Source organism: Pseudochaenichthys georgianus, chromosome 19, assembly GCF_902827115.2.
Source record: "Pseudochaenichthys georgianus chromosome 19, fPseGeo1.2, whole genome shotgun sequence".
Classification (NCBI taxonomy): Eukaryota; Metazoa; Chordata; class Actinopteri; order Perciformes; family Channichthyidae; genus Pseudochaenichthys; species Pseudochaenichthys georgianus.
Genome location: NC_047521.1, coordinates 1,946,382 through 1,964,339, shown reverse-complemented (window position 1 = coordinate 1,964,339; position 17,958 = coordinate 1,946,382). Strand labels below are relative to the sequence as shown.

The 17,958-nt window shown below is 41.6% G+C and overlaps 1 protein-coding gene across 1 annotated transcript in view; it reads right to left on the bottom strand.

Annotated features, from left to right (window-relative positions):
• Positions 1–15,220, bottom strand: part of jmjd1cb (jumonji domain containing 1Cb) — a 192,048-nt gene extending 176,828 nt beyond the window's left edge. Inside the window, exon 1 of the mRNA XM_071206755.1 lies at positions 14,829–15,220. Within this exon, the coding sequence (XP_071062856.1) occupies positions 14,829–14,984 (156 nt within the window). The 5' untranslated portion in view covers positions 14,985–15,220. The remainder of the gene's footprint in view (positions 1–14,828) is intronic.
• Between the last annotated feature and the right edge of the window lie 2,738 nt (positions 15,221–17,958).

Here is a 17,958-nt window from a genome sequence, read left to right as displayed (position 1 = left end):
ACTGTGTTCTATTTGCATTTAGTATCACATGTTATGGACTTGTGTTGTCTTCAATGCACCTTATGTATGCTTGGAAGTGCTGAGGATATTATACACAGGGCTACTTACTGTTAATGTGATGAATACTGTTGTATTATATTCATCTTGTTTTGTACATTAGTGGACATGGAACTGTTGGGGAAAAACTCATGTCTCCTTAGCTTTAAAGATGCAACATGTTGCACTTTTGTGTCAAGCCTTGTACCCGAAGCTTTCCTACGTTTTATGGACTGGTTGCTTTCTATATGATTTCTGTTGATAGAATTAAAGCAAAAAAAGGGATGCACTTGACTAGTTCATGTAATGTAGTATCTATTAACATACTGTAAGCCAGAGTTATCTGTAGTGGTTCCTTGACAAAGTGTTGTGTGGCCCACACCCCCAGTGCTGTTCCTATTTGGCCCACTTGCTAATGAAGTTGAAGAGCCCTGATTTACGTGATACGGGGTTTTCACAGTACATGACAAATCGAAATGGTTGTTTACATAGTCACAACAGTTAGCAGGTGTAGATCATTTGCATTATAACCCATGTAGAAAGCAAAACAAATGAGCTACACATTTCCTAGTTCAAGCTTCTCAGCTGAGATCAAGAGCTTCTTCACTCCGTTGAGATTGTTGTTGATCGATTAGGTTTTGGCTGTTGGTTGGAAGACGGTTGGACATTTATCTCTGACAGGTTATAGATTAAACATTTATTTATTTGTAGTAAAAAACCAGATTGGTTCCAGTGAGAGACACTGTGGTCTGCTCTCAGAGACAGAGAGACGCAGACAGACAGACCAGAGACAGGGTGAGTTCTGTGAGAGGGAGTCCATGCTCTGCCAGGTAACAAGAGGTAACTTGTTTAATTACGCTTCACATTCCAGCTGAAACACGTCAAATACCAAGTCTCCTCACACCCCGGCTGAGGCAACACCACTTCATTCAGACTGCAGTAGTAAGCACTGTTGAGGGTGAAGCCTTCTTAATCTTAATATCACTTTTTGTTGAATAATATGCTTTTTAGACCCTCCAGAAAAACGCGGGCAAAAGTCCTTGATTATGCGATCAAACATGCGGGTTTATGTGATTTTATGTGCTGAAATTGCGGGAAGTTGCGAAATATGCAAAATATGCAGAAAAAATAAATATTGGGCTGTCTTATTTATTTATTCTCTCTCACACGCAACCTGCCACTAACGTTACACCCCTTTACTATTCAATTAAACACATTCAATGTTTATTTATTGTAAAAGCAATTGGGCTATTTTAATCACACTCTCTCACACACACACACACACACACACACACACACACTTCTCCGCCTCATTCTGTTTTAATTTACTCGTTCGTGATCTGACCAGCTTAAAATCATAGCAAGATTAAAATCGAGATATGACCAGGCAGAATTACATTGTTTAAATTGATAAATACTAGGGCTGTCAAGTTAACGCGTTAATAACGCGTTAACGCAAACAAAAATTAACGCCACTAATTATTTTAACGTGATTAGCGCATGTGTCTTCGGCCGCCCCGTAGCTTCAGAGCGCATCGAGTTTAAAATACCATCTCCAAGCTGATGCTGACAGCCCCGCTCCTGCCGCCCGCTTGTGGCAGACCACACTTCCACGCTCACCGGCAGGCACCGACTGGCCATCGGGAGGACCGGGAGGGTGTGTGTAATGTGGCCCGAGCGAGCGAGAGAGAGAGACCTTACGTGCATTGTTGTTGTTAGCATCTGGTGCTAGCTAGCTGCGCTAACAGATATAAGGAGCTGTTTCAATGAAAACAGAGGAGCGACATTTCGCCACAACTGCGCCGAGCACTTGACTTGATGCAGGAAGCAGACAGCGGGACATTGGAGGAGAAGTCAGCACACTCAGCACGGATAGTGGAACATGATTGCAGCGTCCAGGCAGCTCCCGTTCGAGCATATGCCTTGAGTTGCACATAGCTCCAACGATCCATCACACACACACACACACACACACACACACACACACACACACACACACACACACACACACACACACACACACACACACACACACACACACCACACACACACACACACACACACACACACACACACACACACACACACACACACACACACACACACACACACACACTATTGTATGAGAGAGGTTCCAGGTTGAATTGAGGTGAATATTTGTAATGTTCAGGTTGTTGTGTTTAATATTCATGAGAATATTTGTCACTGTTCAAATGATAATAAACATTAGCATAACGCCTATTTGTCCACTTATATGTTGATAAGAGTATTACAAACTTGAAAAATATTCCTCTAAGGTACATTTAGAACAGATCAAAAATGTGCGATTCATTTGCGATTAATCGCGATTAACTATTTTAATCGACTGACAGCCCTAATAAATACACATACTGTACATAGTGCTAACAAACAGACTTGAGTAAAATCCTACTTCTATCACATCACATGTCACTTGTTAGACGCTTTTATCCAAAGCGACTTACATACTCAATACTGTGGGCAATCCCCACAGGAGCACTTTGGGGTGAAGTGTCCAGGGACACAACGAGGGGTTTGAACCTGTGCTCCCCTGATCCGAACACCAATGCACTAGTCCACTGCGCCACACACCTCCCTACTTCTGTCTTCATCTGATCATTTTGTGTTTGTGTGCGTGCATGTTAACAGTGTTTGTGTAGCTGAAAAGCCTCGTTCATTTTGCACTGGCATTCTAAATCAAATGAGAAAATACTAAACTGACAATGAGGAAAATCCTAACATCTGTATCTGTGTCCCCATAATCCATGCTCTTGTATTTCTTATGGTGTGTGAAAAGGCTGTCAAACGTTTTCAGGTAGCAATGTCTTATTTCAATCAGTGGGCGGCATGGCATTACCATGTAAGGTTGCATCCAATGACAATAACAGCAATTGAGTATCAAGACACAAACGTGCCTTTATTTATAATACCTTCACTTGTTCAGCATAAACACCTGTGTATTTATCAGTGAAAAGCATCATATAAATGAACGTGGTGGCAAATACGTTGCTGTAACTGCAGTCTGTTGTGTTCCTCTTGAATCTGTTGTCAAAGTGACATAGAGAATCTTCTGAATAGCAAAGACTATGGACCTGTTTCAAACGGTAACACAAATGGCCATAAAGAATCCAAATCCAGCATTTTTATTTTAACTCTTCTTTGTTCTTGCATTTATACACAGTTGTTTTCTTTGCTTTTAAACCCGCATTATCTATGACCCTAAAACCAAGGCTGAGCAGCATTGTGTCTGGTATACAGTGATTAGAAAAGTTACTGAATGGAGTTCCACTTTCCCCTGCCCAGGAAACCCACAGAAACCAACTTTTGTCCAACACTGGCTCCAGTCAACAATCATTCCTCTGTTTAGTTTTACACGCTAAAGTACTGTATCAATTCCACTTTATACATCTGCACACACTTTTCTACTTTCTTCTTCTATTTCGTTACACATATGACTCCACTTTCTATACCTGCCTTCTATGACACACTATGTGCGGGTTCTATTCCCCTATATGACAGCCTTCTTTTGCACTTTATTCTATTTTACTACAAGTCACACAATTCTACCCACTGTCATGATGATATTCTATTCCGCTATAGATCACAGATCTATTGTATTCCGTTTTATATGACGACATCTTATGTCTCTCTCTAAGTCATTTTCTATTCCCCTCTGCACACCGTTTTCAATTCCCCTCTATAGACAACATTCTATGAAGAAATTGTATTCCACTATATGTGATGGCATTCTATTCCGCTCCATACGACAGAATTTTCTTCCACTATATCAATTATGACGGCATCCTATGCAGCTGCATAGGATAGAAAATGTAGGTCTTATAGAAGTCTATTCAACTCTATCATCAATTCTATTCCCCTCTATATGTAGACATTAGGGCTGCACGGTATTGAAAAAAACTGACATCGTGATTCCTCCCCCCCCCCCCTGCGGTATATATTGCGGTTTTTTTAACCTGTTAAACCCCAAAGTCCCGGCGGGTACTTTACTTTTTTTTTTCACGACAGTGTCTCAGGGGATCGTAATATTTAAGAACCTATTAATGTGTTATACCAGATTAACGGAAATAATCTCAGCTAACTGACGATACAAACCATTTTTACCAAAACAAAACACAAGTGCCATTGAACACGTCTTTTGATCAGATTGACAGCTACGGTGAGACGATCTCCAGTAAAAGCTCCGTAAAAAGTACGTGTTGTGATGTCTGCGTTTGCTTCCCCTGTTGCGAGATCGGATCGCTTAGATACTATACTTAAATAATCTGTGGAGTCTCAGCTTTAATCGGATATATTGTATGTGCAGTTTCGATAAGTAATAAGGGTATCTTTTAGGGATGCCAGCGATTATTCGATTATTCGAATATTCGCTACAGTCTCCATAATCGAATATTATTTTTAAAAATCGATTTTATTATATATTTTTTTTTATGTCGGGGGTCAGTCGAATAGTCGATTATTATTCGCCAGGGCTGCCGAATAATCGATTTTGATCATGGTCAGTTTCTGGCAACCCTAGTATCTTTATTTTGAATTCTGTGCTAAAGTGCGTTAGCATTTTTTTTTTAACTGAATACAACCGCACGTCCCTGCGGTGTGAATACCGCGCATGCGCATACCGCAGTTATCGCCATGACACGGTATATCGTTCAGCCCTAGTAGACGTTATTCTGCTCTTCGTGACAATAATCCATTCCACTTTGTACAACTCTATTCTATACTGATATTCTACTGCACTCTATATGCTGGTACTCTATTTGGTAGTCAAGACACAGAATGATGTATTAGTCACTGAACTCACGAAACACATTCTGTTTCTACACCGTCTGTTCTCAATGTAACCCATTCTGTTCTGTGAGCGTTGTGCAGGTTTTCAGTTGGTGGAATCAGACACTTGATCTTTCTTGTATGTTTATTCTGTGTGAGTTCTCTGAGCTGCTGCTGCTGTAATCCGGTGCTGAAGGAGTTAAATTCTGTGCAGTGGGTGAACTCAAAGGAACTGGCGTTCACGTGGCTAAGCCACTGTTGCTATGGGAGAGAGGCCAGACAGAGGAGAAAGAAACCCCTCTCTCTCCGTCTCTCTCACATTCCCATTTTCTCTCTCTCTCTCGTTCTCTTTCTCTCCTCCTCTGCTCTGTCGTTCTCTGCCAGAGAGCCGGGCTGGCTGGAAAACCAAATGACTAATGAGAGTACACAGCTCTCGCTCCCTCTCTCCTTCTCTTCATTTTTCACATAACATTCACTCTCTTTCACTTCACCTCTCTGAAACATTTCTCTCTCTCTCTCTCCTCTCTCTCTCTCTCTCTCTCTCTCTCTCTCTCTCTCTCTCTCTCTCTCTCTCCTCTCTCTCTCTCTCTCTCTCTCTCTCTCTCTCTGTTCATCTGTAATATCAGAAAGCCAGCCAGTGAGTCATGCAGCAACAGCACAAAGCCAGGCTGAATATGCCAGTGTGCGTCTCAGCCCTTTAGAATGCTACAAGGAATTAAAGTCAAGACTCATTTAAAAAGTAAATGAAAGGGACCAAGCTAAGAAAAGAAACATATGTGACCAAATGAAGCTACTAAAGCACCAAGCTATAAATAAGACATGGAAATAAGACTAGGACACGCAATGACATGACACTGTTAGTTAGTAAAGCAGAATGATGCAGAGTATACATTTCATATACATGGAAGTTATGTATGAACTGTCCATGGCTCTAAGCATAAAGGGCAAAAAGGAAGCTTAGTTTCAAAAATACGATTTTTTTTCAATATATTTTGTGATTTTTTCTGCACAAATTAGTATTAAACCTGTGTCTTCGGAAATAGTCTAAATAACAGTATTGCTTATTTGAACATCAATTAGAATTGTTTTAGGGACTATGTAAATGCTGCCTGGTTATATCTACAATGCCTGTTAAAACACATTATCCAGATATTCAAATGTGAATGTGAAAGAACATCATGGGACAAGACAGGGGAGACCAGGAGCAGAAAGGAAATGAGAGGTCAGGGTGTTGGGGGAGGGGGGGTAAGGACAGGACTGGGAGACAAGGACAATAGAGAATACAACAAGACAAACAAGAGGGGGAGAACAGAAAAGGTTAGGGTCTGGGCTAAAGTGAAGGGGGTTAAGGCCCCAACACACCAAACTGACACCAAAGAACACGTCCCGACGGAACACGACTGTTGTGTCGCCTCACGTCTCCTGCGTCTTGGCCAAACAGTCGCACTGGAACACACCGCAAAGACTTCAGCCGACGGCCAAGTAGCACGTACGAACTGCGCATGCGTGAGTGGCAATAACTCTCCTTACCAGCAGGCGGCGGTAAGGAGAGTTATTGCCATTGCCGTCATTCAAAAGAGGCAACAACCGGAAGACAGACTGCGTGATATATACACAAACAACACATAGAGTGACGAAGTCCCTCCCTTTCCGGGGGACCTCCATGGGACCTTATTTTGGAAAAATCATGTATTGAAGTCAATGGAGAGAGAAAGATTATCTTTCGATCCCGTTTGAAATGTGCAACGAATTACACATATGATGTTTGTCAATTTAAAAGATCATTTTGCAAGTCAAACAAATTAAAATGTGTCATAAAACTGTGAAGTAACAAATGTTTTTGTGTGAAGCGCTCAATGAACTACAACTCTGGTCTTGCATACGTCACCAACACCAAGATGGCCGTCACGTTAGCACATTTCGCATCTTTCTTTCAGAATGAAGTGAAAAGTATTAAAAGAGGTGAAAATCACTACAAGTCTGGGCATGTTGAGAACTGTACATACACAACAGGGGAGTTAGTCGGTTCCGTAAGAGCCAGCATGCGGACCGGCTTTACAAGGTTTCGGTGAGTAACACGAGTGTAATGTGTAACGTTAATCTGGGATTTGTAGTCTTTCTAGTTGCGTATTTTTCATAGTCTTATATTTCAACAGTTTTACGACAAACTGACTTTTTTGACATGGAAATTATTTTTTAAGATTGACAAACTTCATATGTGTAATTCATGGCACAATTCAAACGGGATCGAGAGATAAGTTTTCTCTCTCCATTAACTTCAATACATAACTTTTCAGAAATAAGGTCCCATGGGGGGGAAGTAGCTGGGCGTGACTTCGCCACTCTATAGCTACATGCTACAGCTCGAGCCAAGCAGCACAGGGATGAACTATGCCAATATTTTAACAGTATCGGTGCAGTGCCTTTTCAGTGGGGCAAGATATAGCAAATATGTGTGCCTATCCTGCTATTTGTGTTTATTCTTTTAATCACACAGCGTTAAGAAAAAATTAAAATGTGCCTACATAACTGTCAATTGCAGCCATAGCATTATTATTGGTTTAACTACTAACAGTATATTTTTAAAACATTTAAAAATGACCAACTTGAACAACTACAACATTAAAATACTTCTAGGCAGATTGTGGACAGTAACAAAGTACATTTACTTAAGTACTGTACTGCTCCACTCCCATTCAGGCAAATAGTGTTTCGCTAAGCTGAACAGCCAATCAGAATGATTTATTTTGCCGACAGCCTCCGCGGCCGATTCAACATGTCGAATCGGCGGCGGAAGGTGTCGGCACGGCCGAAAAGACACGACGAAGCGGGACACACCAATCGACGGCCAGACATCTATCGACGGCCGAAATCGTCTTGGTGTGTCTGGGCCTTTAGAAGCTGCAAACAAGCTCATCTAAATGTGTCTGTTAATTCTAGGAACAGATACAACCGTGCTGAGGACACTGGCTCACATTACAATGTAGAATTCAATCATGAGCCTACTATTATTTTTTGATTTGAAGTGGTTTCCTTTCTTTTTATTGCTCGGATAGGACAAACTATTCTTGAGAACAAAAGGGAGCCTGTTTGAAATTGGAGTAGAGAGACTGTAAAGCAGGCCGATTGTCATTCATCTCCTTGTAGCGTCCCCCTGGCAAAGAGCAAGCGTGTAAATGGAATGAAATTGATGATGACAAGATAATGTACTACATTTTGGGGTCAACTGGTGTCAGTGAGGTCTGCAGACAGACGTGTTGCACAGACAGGTAAGGCAGCATTCCATTGGGCCCAGCTTTCTCAAATAAGGCGGGAATAAGTAGTGATTACTACTTCTAGCGATACACTCTGCTCAGCCTGTGTCCCTGCCCCAGAAATAAGTAGAATATAAACAGTGGGTGATGTCTCATCTTCCACTGAGAAGAAAGGAGCCAGTCTAGATGGACATCAATGAACTACATTTGGTCTATGTTCCAAACTGAACAAGCACAACCTCCTCATTACTAGCTACACCAAAATAGCTTCCCTCGCATTCTTTGGTAAAACAGTCTCGTTAGGGGCCGGACCAGTAATCCCTGACAGCAGTGCTCAAAAACACACAGGACAACTCTGGGTCTGACTTGGACTGACACTTGTGTTTCAATGGAGACTTGCAAAGGACATTTAAGAAAACACACAGGGTTGAACTACAGTAGGACTAGTAGAAGCTATTAGTGTCCAATAGTGGTCTTAACCCAATACAAGAGGATTTCCACCACAACAATAGGGGGAAGAAATTGTATATATCTGTAAATCTGAGACTGAATGTGCCATTTTAAGTCTTAATATAGCAACAGCAGGCTTCAAAAACATACACATTCTTTATCAACTCTGTTATCTCAAATCAGTGAAGGACGGATTTCATTGAGAGCAGTTAGAAGTACAGGGGATGATGTGTTTTTCATTTCATTTCAAACCTTTATTTACCCAGGTGTATCCCATTGAGATCATTGATCTCTTTTTCAAGGGAGACCTGCTCAAGTAGGTTCTACATGAAACATAACAACATAAACAGAACAACAAAAGGGACATCTTACAGCATCATTACAGGGATTACAATTTACAATAACTATCCACATGTGCAGCTACCAACAGCTTCCGATTGAGTAGCATCCGACCGAGCTTTAAAAACATGTAGTGGAACCAGATTGCTCAGTTTCCATTTAATTTGCAGACTATTCCAAGACAGAGGAGCTGCGCATCTAAAAGCTGTCTTCCCTAAGACAGTCCTAGCAGTTGGCACATTTAATAAAACCACAGCATTCGATCTCAGGCAGTAGCCACTTACAATTCTCCGTGAGATCAGGGAGCAGATATAAGATGGAAGTTTCCCTAGCATGGCTTTGTATATAAAAATGTACCAGTGACTGAGCCTCCGTACAGTTAGTGAAAGCAAACCAGCCCTTGCATACAGGGTACAGTGATGGGTTAATGCTTTACAGTTTGTCACAAATCTCAGTACACTGTGATACGCAGCATCTAACTTGACTAGGCAATAGGCAGGTGCATTCATATAGACCAGATCCCCATAGTCCAGCACAGGTCAAAAGGTCACAGTGACTAGCCTTTTCCTGGCCTCAAGCGAGAAACAGGACTTGTTCCTGTAGAAGAAACCTAGCCTAACCCTCAGTTTTTTAAGCAGGTTATTGACATGAAGTTTAAAAGAGAGACAATCATCAAGCCAGATACCAAGGTATTTGTAACAGGCAACAACTTCAAGTTTTGTTCCTTGCGTAGTTACAATATCTAAAACAGGCTCTGGTGTCTTTTTAGCTTTAGAGAAGAGCATTACCTTGGTTTTATCCACATTTAAAAGAAGCTTAAACTCAGCGAGCTGAGTCTGAATAATGTTAAAAACAATTGCTCCCTACTTAACAAAGTGTAATGGTGTGATGGAGATAACAGCACTCAGACAGGCTGAGGGTTTTTCATTCAATATTCAGGAGGACACAGTCACAGTCTGAGCTGGATGTGTTACTAAAAACACTCTGGGTTCAGGACAACCAAGATATAGTTAAGCATGTTTCTCTTTACCAGACATATTAGTTGTAAACTAAAATCCTTTTCCAATGCCAACATGATTTATTCTACATCTACGGTACCTTATCCAATACACTAGCAAAGCCGACCAACACTTTTAGATGTTCTACCCGGCAGTACAAATATAGGTATCCCTGTAACTTAACCTAAACTCTTGCTACGCCCGTCTAAAAGGCCACACATTCACACTCATTTCTCAATCTTAAGTCTTGTTGCAAACTGAGGTCATGAGATGAAGTACGTTTGTGTGAATGCCTTTTTGGGCCAGGAATTGTCACAAAATAAGGTTTTGAATGAAAGATTTCTCAGAAAGTATAGGAAAGATACGCAGAATTCAGCATGATATGAAAGGTATAGGAGCAAAAAAGAACATCCTTCGAGCTTGGAGATCAACGTGGTGGTCAGTGTGATATGTGTACAAACCTCTTGTGCACTGCAGATAGTTGTTTTGCTTCTAATTTTGCCATGGCTGTTTTTTTTCTCAGTTTTCTAAATAGACATGTTGTATTTTTTGCAGTGTATGCCTCTAAAATACAAATTCCATTTCAACCTTGCGATGAGAATAGAAGTAGTGTAGCACAGTACACCATTCAGGTCCGACACGGCCCTGCAGGAAACCACAGCAGCTGTCAGGGAGTAGAGCCTAATGTATTCCCAGGGTTATCTGGGAAGCCTGCAAGTCTATAGGAGACTTTATGGCTGCCGTATGTAGCACTGTGCACTGTGCGTGTAAGAGAGGTGGGGGAAGGGTACATCCAGCCAGCCCATCCTGGCTTCAGATTACATTTTGTTTCCTTAGGCACCAGAAAACAAACCACCAACACTCTGAGTATCCAGTTACTGCGCTGCCACATAACCTGGCCGTCACATAGCAATACAGCAGCTTACTGTGCAAATATCAACTGAATAAATCCAGACGCCTCCTCGTGACACCATTGAGCTGCTCTTCCCTGATTGCACTGAGATGTCTGATTACAGCTAGTTTGAAATGACCTGTAGACTTCAGCACAAAGACATGCTGCACTGTGAAAAATGGTAAACATAAATATGAAAACACACCTGAAGCGTACTCAGAGTCCCTAAACGTACTGAGTCAACCATTATATATGTAGAGCTTTCAAAGTCTCTGGATTGTGTTGGTAGTCTACACAATGCTGTTATTGACGACCCAAAACACCCTCAAACATAGCTTAGAAAGGTGTGTGTGAGCTGCTAGAACTGCCGCACTGCAACAACCATGCATGGGTTCTCTATGTGGAAGGTTCTCCCCCGTCACAGCTTGTCCTTTTCTGCTGATTAGCCACACAGAGACGAACCTCAGCCCACAGACCTAAAAACCAACCCGCGGCACGGCTACTGTCCACACACCAACACACACACGGTGGACTGTAGTGGAAAACAAAGGCTCCTATAGGCAATGACCCGGCGGCCCGCTCTTTCCATTCATTGTGAATCCAGAGGGTGGAGCCGTGTAAGGCCTAATGTGCCAGAGCAGGGTGCTGCGGAGCTTCCCCTGTTCCTTTCAGCGGGAGTCAGTGTTCCTCCAGCTGCACCAGAACCCAAGAGTCCACACGGCTGGTACTACGGGTCACTACTAAGGACTTCACAGTGCCATTAATGGAGTACTGTATTTTAATAGTTTCCTGAACTTCTTTAATGACAGGATCCAAAAGAACAAGGGTTCTTCTTCCGGAAGAGCAGGACTATCATGAAGTATATCAAGTAGGAACACACAGTACGACACCAAATGTTTTGTGAGCAAACAACCGCATGGCTGCTATCATCATTAGTGATAACATTCAGTTCAGATATAGGCTCAGTAAACACAACTCCTACCCTGTACACGTGCTATTTGGTCAATATCTTTGATACGCAGCGTCAAGATTAAAAAACAAGAACCAGGACAGAGCCTGAACCCCCACTGTTGCATGATATCAAATCCATGAAATGGTATTTATGATTTGGTCATCAGCGCATTGCTTAATAAGGACTAAGGTTACACGGTGTCTGAACTGAAGCTGTGCATTCATGACCAACAATACATTAAATAGGACAAGCAGTTAGGAAAGCCACAGTTACTACCAAGGTGTGTTAACATACACTACATCGTTATAACTGCCATCATAAAGTCTATCCTATACACAGGAAGGATTGGCAAAGAAATGAATATAAAATGCATCCGTAGTTCTAATGTTGGACCTATGTTTGTTGTCCTTCTGTTAATTGTTGAGCCCACGTCATCACTAAGCCAGTCAAACGGACTACTCTACTGCTCCCCCAACCACAAGTACTCCATTGGATATCTTGAATTATCTGACATCTCAATAGAAATAATAAAACTGTCTTCCAATGCACATATCATAGCTGTATACCTACTGATGAAGTTGTAAAGAAGTGTCATCGTAAATCATATTAAAGCAGGGCGGCATCTAATGATTGTTTTCATTAATGATTCACCTCATGTTCTCATTCATTATTTGGTTCATAAGATGTCCTAAAATGCTTCTCACTATTTCTCAGAGCCTTAGATGCCACCAACTGCCCAAACGGCTCAGAACAACGAGTTCACTTTAACTGCAGTGACTGTGAAGTTAGAACCATGAAGTCACCGTTATAACGTGACAGTCCAGGAACAATAATAAATGACCGTTTTCAGCTCTATTTTATTATTCAGCCGAGCTGATTGTGTGAGATGTTATTGGTGTAGCCAGTGATACCCTTTCACCAGACACATTGGAGTTGTTTGATGGCGAGTGATCTCAGACTTATATCTATATGCATTTATATTCATATGTATTGAATCGTGAACTTGAAATGGCAGTGCAGTCTTTTGACAAAAGCCTTAGTGACCACATCCACTTGACAAAGACCTGACAGCTTGGCTTGACACACTTCTTCTGATCTAATCTCCAACCCTTCTCCACTGTATTCACTCACTAGCTAAGCCCCTTGCTAATGAGACTGTGCCCATTGTGTGGAATTAAAGCAGAACACTACTCACTGCCTAAACCACATCACACACCAGTTCTACAAAGGAATTAGAAAGCTGGGAGCATGGTTGTTGTGCAATATTTAAACAAGTACATGCAATATGCTGCGTCGATGAGGGAGCATGCCATTTCTCATCAGAGCAGTGTTCAGCTCTGACAGTGTATTCCATTCATAGAGTGACATCACATCGGTGACACGTAAAGAGACAACTTGATCTAATATGATACTTGCTATGTGTCCACGCGCTGCATCACTTACAGACTACCATTAGTAGGCAATGCATATGCAGGCAAGAGAACTGAACTAGCACCTGGCTCTGATTTAAATGGCACCCTATCAGAGACCAATGATCATTAGGTGATATTCATTTATAACCGTAGTAATGTCTGAGGTCTTGCCATCTATACGTTTGATACAATTCACCCAGAAATCACACTAATGATCAATGCGAGCAGTTGTGGGGTTTGGCCAGAGATCTGCAGACAGAACCATTGTGTGAACAAAAGAAAGCAGGGAGCATGCTCACTGTGCAGGACACAGGACTGAGGATGTGCCAGCCAGGGCTTGTCAGGGCAAATATTTCATTGTTTGCTGGTTTTGGCATGTTATAAAAATAGCACTTTTTGAATGAGGGAGGAAATCTGACTAATATACTTCCCATCTTTTCATCACACTTGACTTGATAAGCTTAAGAAGGCAATAATTACACCTCAAGCAGGAACATTGCCTTCTCCTTAAAGCTCTACAAGTATGCATGGTAATGTTTTCAAATTGCAGACAATATTTGACAAGAACAAACTGCTCAGTGTTTAGCATACATAAAGCCAGTTTTATGTTTTTACAAGTCCCAAAATGCCTGTCTGTCTGTCTGTCTGTCTGCCTGTCTCTCTGTCTGCCTGTCTGTCTGTCTGTCTGTCTGTCTGTCTGTCTGTCTGCCTGTCTCTCTGTCTGTCTGTCTGTCTGTCTGTCTGTCTGTCTGTCTGTCTGTCTGTCTGCCTGTCTGTCTGTCTGTCTGCCTGTCTGTCTGCCTGTCTGTCTGCCTGTCTGTCTGTCTGCCTGCCTGCCTGCCTGTCTGTCTGTCTGCCTGCCTGCCTGTCTGTCTGTCTGTCTGTCTGCCTGTCTGTCTGTCTGTCTGTCTGCCTGTCTGTCCAGGGATTGTTGTCCGCCATAAAACCAGGGCAGACGAAGCTCTACGGTCGATTATCACGCTCAAATAAAGGGGATTGTGACCAATAACCACGAGATAACAGGGATTAACTCGACGTGAATGCTGTAACGCGAGGTAAATCTAAAGAGAGCTAACCATACCTCCGTCAGCTGATTTGCGGTATACAGCAGATTATAGCATTTGAGGCTCAAATTCCTACACATGTTGTCCAAACGCAGCAGCTATCAGAGGACAGCCTGATATAAGACCGAACACCAGCGGTTACTCGATGACAAATTCATTAGTTTGATATTAACAATTTACAATAACGTTATATACCTTCGACACAATGCATGGAACCCATTGCGCTGGTTAACCATTCTGAGCACTGGCTGAATATGAAGGCATGACGCTTGTCAGCCACAGTACATGGTGTAATAGTAAAACTAGTCTGAAGATTTTGATGTAAATAAGCAGTATGTTGACCAGATCTAGCTGTTTAATTCCCCTAACCCCCTACTGGTAGTCTGCCTTCTATTAACGTGCAAGCTAAGTGGTTGAAACACTAGTCAAACTTATAAAAGAACAATGACAAATATTTGAGCGAAACAGTGAATTGCCATCCATAATAACCCAGAGAAAGCCACACAATAATTTCCGCTCCGCAAGCCTACACCAGTGCCTCGCTGGCTGCCCACCAACCACAGAGATTTTCCCATTTGCTTTGCATGTAACAGACCGAAAAAGAGGACAAAGTCAGCGTTTCCCTTACCGTCAGGTCCAGACTGTCGTTGTCACGGTGGTTAACGGCTCGTATGACACCGGACCTCCAAGGCCACCGACCTGTGTCGCCGATTTCAGGCGACTCTTCCCCGCTGACACAGAGGAACCGCTTCCCGACCAGCTCCGGCCGAGCCTCGACTGCCATGGCCCCTTTGCTGGTCAAAACCCCCCCTCGAAAAAACTTCCCAACAACGACGCCCTTACCGACCTGTCATTTACGACATTAACCCAGTTCTAAAGACTCCAACGATAGAAAGAAAATTAAAAAAAGAAACGTTGTTTGTTGCTGAATAACCGACCCGGGGGATTTAAATGTGTAGCAGTCTCCACCCGCTCGAGCGTCAGTCTCTTTTCTCTCAGCGTGAAAAAACGGTGGAACACTGAACCGCATCACCGCCGCTATCCATACGTGTGTATCTCCGCTGGATCCCAAGGCTTTCACTGGCCGCAGCACGATTGTGTCCCTCCGCTCAGTTGAAAAGAAGGGCACTATGATGGTGAAAATACTTGTATGTGCGCTCATAGCAACTGCCACGACTACTGCTGACACCAAGAGTTTTTAGACAATTGCTTCTATTACAACTGTTGTAACACGTCTACTATGGTACGTTGTAGTTGTACTGCTGGTATTACGGTGGTAAACAAAACAAAAAAAGCTGTGATATAGCCTTAATAATAGGCTTGGATGAAATGTAGGGAATGTTGACGTTTAAAGTATATATATCAATTAAATATATACTTATAAAATGTAAGTGTAAATGTATTTGTATATATTATATATATATAACAGCATTACATTTTATAATATTTTTTAAAAATATATTTCATTTGATTTTTTAATTAGTGCTTGTTTGAAATCTGTTTTATCTTCCTTTTATTTATTTAATTTTCCATTTTGTTCAGATGCAGCTTTATGTTTCAATCACTTATGATGGCAACGTGTGACAAAGGATCTCTGCATTTGTATACTGTGTCCACAGGGCACCACTTATGCAAAAGGAGTTTAACAACCTCATTGAACCACCTTGTGCAAATAACCGTTGCATGAATGAAATGAATGAACAGCTAAAATGTAAGGAAGTGGGGAAGTAAATATAGCTCAAATATAAACATTTAAATTGTGGAAATAGTGTTTAAAGTACCACATTTATGTTTTTCTATTAACAACAAATCACACTGTGTAAGGCCTCCGTTGTTTTCCATTATGTTCTGATTGAAGATTACAACAGGCTTGAAACTCTGCTTGTGTACGCCATTACAGGGGAAAGGCTTAATTCATTCAATCAGATGTTTTAAGGTAAAGCATTGCACATGTTTCAAACATTCTGCATGGATCTGCTTTAGCTATGAAATACATTGTCAGATTAAACAACTATTGCAATTGCAATATTGAAATAAATACAAACAAATGGCCGACTCCAACTGAAGAAGGAAACACATCTGAATAGAAAATGTGTTATTATTACAGTATTTGTAACAAAAATTAGCAAACAAACTACGATATTCCCTTTAAAATTACAACAGATTTCTAAAACCATCAAGCCACCATAAGAGCACAAGGGCCGTCGTCATAATGTTCATATGTAACGGCTGATAAGGGTGACTGCTCATAGAGCACTGCTTTCAAAATGAGAGATCAATCTTCTCCTGCAGTGTGTGAAATCTCAGGAAACTGCTTTAAATCTGCTTCTTCCTAATCTCCTGTTTTATAGAACATGTCTGTTGCTCTGCTGCTCATTTTATGAGATTATTTAAGGGTCTTTTCTAACTGTTGTTTCCTGTCAGCAGGTCATTCAGAGCCATGGTGACTCCCAAGGGATGCATATGACCATCAGTGTGATGTCCTTTTTGATGTCAGTAACTCCAGCAGTCTAGATAATCAATTTGGTTTTCTAAATTATATCAAACTTTCTAAAAATGTAATGCATAGAAATTAGACTTCTTGTTTTGAGAAATTCTTGGTTCCATACAACTATTAAGCAGGTTGTTATATTTCTATTTGAAGCATATCTGTTTTGAATGTAGTACAGGGATGTGATGTAAAGTGTATTGAATTATCATTATTATCTGCTGCTTATATTTGTATTTTACACCTCATTTAAGTTGTATGTAAAAGCAACTGACGTGTTTGGTCTCTTTGTTTCTCAGTGGATTTACCAGTTTACCAGTTTCCATTGTTCAAGTGGTGAAGGAGAGAATGAGGCAGAACAACAGAAGGAGAACAAGAGATGGAAGGATTGTGTGTGTCTTCTCCGTGCAAGTGGCTTTATGGACGATTGCCTGCATGTGTTCTTTTGATGTGGTGCAGAGTGTAAGGATCTTGAGGACAGACAGTGTAGAGGTTTGGGTGAGAAGTATGAGAAGCACACACGCTGAAGCAATTTCCAGGGTGGGATGCAAGAGGGGAGAAAAGAAAAAGAGAAAGATGGAATGATGCTGGGAAAAAGAAATGCTAAATGCTCATGAGACAACATTGTGTTCATGTATTGTTATGTGCTTTGCTTTCTGTTGTTGTTTGTTGTGCTCTGCTGCAAGTCAAAATTCCCCTATTGGGAAATTAAGAATGAATTGAACTGAACATGAGAGAAGCAGGAAAAAGCACCGAGCATAGCAGAGGCAGGTCATAGTGGTGGAGTAAGACATTTAACAGCTGACAGGAATATTAACATATTGTGTCATGTCAACTACATATTACATGAGTGCATGCCTTTAAGATGCAATACTGTTATTCCACATACAACATGGTTTTTAACTAATAGATGATTTTAAATATATTGCATCAGTATGATTCATTTGCATTTTGTCCATTTCTAACTAGATTTGTTCAGCTGTGTGTAAAACAGTGCTGTGAGGTTAGCATGGGAGCCGCTGGTGTGAAGGTGTTTTGTGTTCAGCTGATCCTGATGCTCACGATGGCCCAGACAGGCAGTGTGGCCATGAGGTTCCACTGGGACCTCCCTCACTGCTGCACACTGCAGCAGCCGCCCCCATGAATATCAAGTAGCCACGAACGCAACCTGCCTCCTCCCCCATGCACCCGCATATGTACACAGACCATGTGCATATCAGCATGTGGTCACTAACATGCACATCTGCATAAATAGAAAGTCACAAGCTCA